Raw genomic sequence first — 5,000 nt, forward strand, 5'->3', positions numbered from 1 at the left:
CCGAGGCCGCTCCACGTGCTGGTGGGGGTTCGCACCTCTGTCACCACGGGCTTCTTCAGCATGGCTGCACCACACACCACCAGCCAGTGCCGACGGAGTTAAACCAACCAACACCACTCAAGTTATACAAAGACACACAGGTTTACACACAAGTCTTCCATGTTATAATCACTTAAATTACTTCCTAACTGGTTAATTAGCAGTTACTTGGTTAACTGGGTGTGTTGGGGCAGGGACCCCAGTGTGTTGTGGGCCACAGGACTAACCAAAACGAGATTGAATGAAAACGCAGCTGTGGTACATGCACTGCATTCACTGAACGTCTGGACCGTCTTTTTTATTTGAAATGACAAACGGACTGCACAAGGGAGCAAGATTCTCAGTAAAACACGAAACGCAATTTGTTTTCTCAGAATGACGATATTCTTTAAAACACTCCAATTTAAACATACTGGTTTTAAAAAGGTATAAAGAGAAATTGTCATAGGTCACGCAAACGCAGGCTGACTGATGCCAACTGAGTGATCTCTCTGAAGGACTCGTTGTGTGTGGTATTGATGGAAGTCGTATCTTCTGCCATACGAGACATGATGGTTTCCGTAGTCTCCTTCTGCCAGTGGGGAGTTGATGGGTTTGGTTGTCAAGGGATACGGTTGGGGGCTTCTGGAGTCTAAAACCCCAGATTCCTCCTCCCAGTGGTGTATGTTTGTGGGGTTTTCCGCAGTATCGCAAATGGTTGTTGATCGTCACTGCCGCCTTTAAAACCGAAAAGTTACAATCTGTGGAGGACGGCCCTGTGTTCGTAGACCCCGTGTTCAGCACCTCCATTACTAGTTCTGCCATACCGGACAAATTTGTCCTTTTTTAGGGCAACAGGGCATTTGGTTCATTTTAAAATTCACTCACAGATTATCTTTGCATGTTCCTCTCCTTTTCCCCTCGCCTAAGGTCACGTGGCACAACGCCTACAGGGTCAGAGTAAATAAAGGGAGGGGAACACCAGACAGAGTTCCTGTCCAGCCCGGACCAGGAGGTGGAGGTGCAGAATGCCTGTTTTAGCAGGACAGCATCCAAACTTTTACTGGGTGGAGGAATCGCAGCCCTGGTCAGATGGACATGTGCTTTTTCTTAAATCAGACTTTGTGACGCAAGTCTCAAGTTTGGGGCTCTTGCATGCAATCATCATCTGTGATGTACTTACCGAACACTCCACATACAGTAAATAACACACACGTGCAGGCACGCACACAGGGACACACACAGTGTTGAAATGCTTTGCATACGCATTTGAACAACAACTAAAATCTCTATTAACCTTTAGTGGCGAGTAGCTTCTTCTGTTCATAGTCATAGGCCTGCAAAGACACCACCCACCCACCCACCCACACACACACACACACACACACACACACACACACACACACACACGGTATGCCAAGGAAACACAATTACTATTGTATGTGTATGTGTAGACATCCAAGTAGCTGTTCATGTTAACAGACACTATGTACGCTGTGTGTGTTTACACATGCACATGCATTTTGGTGTGTGTATATGGTGTGTACATGGGGTTTGTATATGTACCTGTGTACATGAGTGTGCAAGTGTGTGAGCATGTGTGAGTGTGCGTCTGTTTGTGAAAATGTATATGAGGTGCGAGTGTGCGTATACCTATATATCAGATGAGTGTAGATATATGTGCGCCTGTATATGAGGTGTGTGTGTATGCCTGCATATCAGGTGTGTGTGTGTGTGTACCTGTATATCAGGTGAGTGTGGATATATATATGTGTATGTGTGTGTGTGTGTGTCTGTATATTAGGTGCGTGTGTGTGTGTACCTGTATATCAGGTGAGTGTGGATTATATATGTGTGTGTGTGTGTGTGTGTGTGCACCTGTATATTAGGTGCGCATGTGTGTGCTGTATATGAGGTGCGTGTGTGTGCCTGTGTGTGTGTGTGTGTGCGCACGTACCTGTCTATGTGGTGCGTGTGCGTTTGCACCTGTATATTAGTTGCGTGTGCGTGTGTGTGTGTGTGCGCCTGTATATGAGGTGCGTGTGTGTACCTGTATGAGAGGTGCGTGTGCATGTGACTGTATATGAGGGGTGTGTGTGTGTGTGTGTGTGTGTGTGTGTATACCTGTATATGAGATGTGAGTCTGTTTCTTTCAGCTCTCTCACTGCCTGGAGCTCTTTTATCAGCTACTGCTTCAGACTCACTGTCTCGCAGCAAACACTCCGAACTGCACACACACACGCACAGACAGACATTCAACCAGGCACTTCAGTCAATTAACAGAGCAATTAACCTTTCTGACCCTATATCATGCTGGATTAACCCCAGAGCCCGAGAGACTCCGAGTGCACAAGACTCGGCGCGAGAGATTAAAGCAAACCGGGCACCATCTCACATCACTGTATTCTAATGCTGCTGTTTGGGTTTTGAACCTACTGCAGATGTGAATTCTTGGCGCCCTTCAGAAGCGCCACAGTTTGCCGTTTCCCTGTACAGGAAGCTAGCATGTGCTTCAGCTCAGTCCCATTGGCTGAGTGCGAGGGGCTTCTGGGCATGCCCACTTCAACAAAGGTGTCTGAGCCTGCAATACAGGCAGCAAGAAAGCATCTTTATTGGACACCTCTCTCTCTCTCAAGTTTCAGGAAAAGTTCTGATGAATATGAATATATGAAATAAATAAGAACAAGAACAAGATTAACTAGCATATACAGTACAAAGGAGCACAAATAGCAGATGTACACATGCATCTATATGCATGCCGACACACCTGCCTATACTGTGTGTGTGTCCGTCCTTAAACTGTACCTTCATCTGAGGTTGATTTGCTGGAGATAGCTTCTGTTTGGCAGCGTCCGTTAATTTCTTGAACTGAGTCACGGTGGGTGGAGCCAAGCACAGATTCAAGAGAGACAGAGGGAATCTCTCTATACACAGACCTAGAAATCTGCCCGCCACACACACCCACACACGCGTGCACACACGTTTAGTCATGTTGAGGAATAATGAAATATACCCATGTCTGTTGTTATACACAGACTGCCACTCACATGTGTTTTGAGCTGCTCTGTGTTGACTGGTTTGTGTATAGAGGTTAGTCCTGGTGGAGGATTGTGTGTGTGCGCTGGGCTGAGAGCGTGACTGTGTGCAAGACTCTTGGTGTAACTGTGGACTCCAGACAGCGGCGGGCCACTGTGAGATCCCTGAGACACAGACTGAAACATATGATCTGGAGAGAGAGAGGAAGAATGTGAGTAAACAACTATCCGAGTCCATTTGTCTCTGACCGTTTTTAACCAGTGAACATGCATCCTTGGCTGTTTCCACTAGAGGGCGCAGTAACAGCAGCGTACATAACCAGTCAACGTTGTTCAAAACGGCAGCGCATTCAATACAACACCTTCAACAGGGGATCCAGTCATCAACAACAGTCTCAGTGTGTATTAATAAAGCTGTCACTTCACACAGAGCTCAAATGAACAGAACAATGCTACTGGGTAACTGGGCTCAGTACCAACCCCTCATATATACATATAGAAGATGCATATATCTCTGATTTGAAGTATATTTTGAGAAAAAATATAAAAGTATACTTGTAGTAATGTTAATGTTACTCATTAAACAACACAACTACAAATTATGAAATATAAAATGAAATTTAGGATTTTAAGTGTGTGTTTGGTCACCTGCTTTACCTGAGTTTGCCAGTGAAACATGCAAATGCACCCGAATATATGCAAATACACCTGAACACATGCAAATGCACCCGAATATATGCAAATGCACCTGAAACTCATCCTCACCTGCACTGCCACCACTGGCCCTGAAGAGGCAGGACCAGGGGGAGGAGCCATGGAGAGGCAGGGCTGCGTGTGTGTGCACAGGTTGGGACTGGGGCCCGTGTGCGTGTGCAGGTGAGTGTGAGGAGTAGCCGTTCCGGATGGAATCGTGTGCCGGCGGAACCTGAGGGGTGTTGGAGGTGGGGTGAGCCTGAGGGGTAGAGCTGCCATCAGCAGACGTGCCTGAGGTACCCAGAAGACCTGTGGGGGGGAATCATTACTGATGACAGAATCATTAGTCATTTAACCTTACGGCCTCTCGGGTGCCAACGACAGCGACATCGCTGGTGACGTCACCAGCACACAGAAGCCAGCAAGCCAGCTCGGACCCTACAGGTCTGCTGCTCCCTCTTTCGGTCCCAGTTCTGTACGTTTCGTCTAGGGTTGCATTTCCCCGGGCTCCTGTGGCCCAGGGGACGATGGGTTTAGCTTCTGAGGGATCCCCTCGTGGGGTTTCTCACACGCCGCCATGTCGGAGAGCCTCCCACTTCTGTTGGGTTTCCAAAACTTGGGGGGGGGGGGTGAAAGAGAGCCGAAGCAAATATTTTGGATAAATGATTTTGACATCTGTGCGATTCAAAAGCCAAGGAGTAGAGTGTCACCTCAGAAGCCAAGCTGGACTGAACCTCCAGAGAATGCCACAGAAAAGAAAACTGTCCGAGGTATCGACGAGCTCAAATATACTACACCAGAATCTGAACATAGCCTGAAATTAACCTAAAACTACAATGATACATTTCTTTAAAGTAGAACTACATGCAGATGGAACCTAAATGACTACATTACCCAGCAGCTTTTCCAAGTAAACAAAATGGCTGCATTGAGTTTTGTCACTGTGAGCAAAGCGTTTTATAGCCATTTGTTTTCATTCATCCACTGAACTCACAGCACGAGATGCAGGACTCATATCCAATCTAAACCTCTGACTTCCGCGCCAACGGATACAGCACGCACCTTCGCTAGAAAGTCCATGGGGCAGGGGTCTAGTTCTGCTGCTCATCCCGTGCCGTTTCACAGCATCGCAGCCGTGGTATCGACCCGCGTTTGCTCACTAAACGCTGCTATAACCCTCCAGGCCACCACAGCAAAAGCTCAGAATGGGACTGTTTTTAATGTTAAGGACACAGCGCATATAATTACCGAATG

The 5,000-nt window shown here is 47.1% G+C and overlaps 1 protein-coding gene across 2 annotated transcripts in view; it reads right to left on the minus strand.

The window, feature by feature from the left end:
* bicc1a (BicC family RNA binding protein 1a) overlaps window positions 1-5,000 on the minus strand; it is a 34,610-nt gene that overhangs the window by 6,978 nt on the left and 22,632 nt on the right. For both annotated transcript variants that reach the window (XM_081722000.1, XM_035533017.2), the window contains 7 exons: window positions 3,819-4,055; window positions 3,066-3,244; window positions 2,824-2,962; window positions 2,455-2,599; window positions 2,143-2,245; window positions 1,316-1,355; window positions 1-64 (listed from right to left, as the gene is read on the minus strand). The exon at window positions 1-64 is cut by the window's left edge and continues 91 nt beyond it. In XM_081722000.1, coding sequence (XP_081578126.1) covers window positions 1-64; window positions 1,316-1,355; window positions 2,143-2,245; window positions 2,455-2,599; window positions 2,824-2,962; window positions 3,066-3,244; window positions 3,819-4,055 — 907 coding nt within the window. The remainder of the gene's footprint in view (window positions 65-1,315; window positions 1,356-2,142; window positions 2,246-2,454; window positions 2,600-2,823; window positions 2,963-3,065; window positions 3,245-3,818; window positions 4,056-5,000) is intronic.

Source organism: Electrophorus electricus, chromosome 10 (assembly GCF_041902795.1).
Source record: "Electrophorus electricus isolate QZ-2024a chromosome 10, ASM4190279v1, whole genome shotgun sequence".
Lineage (NCBI taxonomy): Eukaryota > Metazoa > Chordata > Actinopteri > Gymnotiformes > Gymnotidae > Electrophorus > Electrophorus electricus.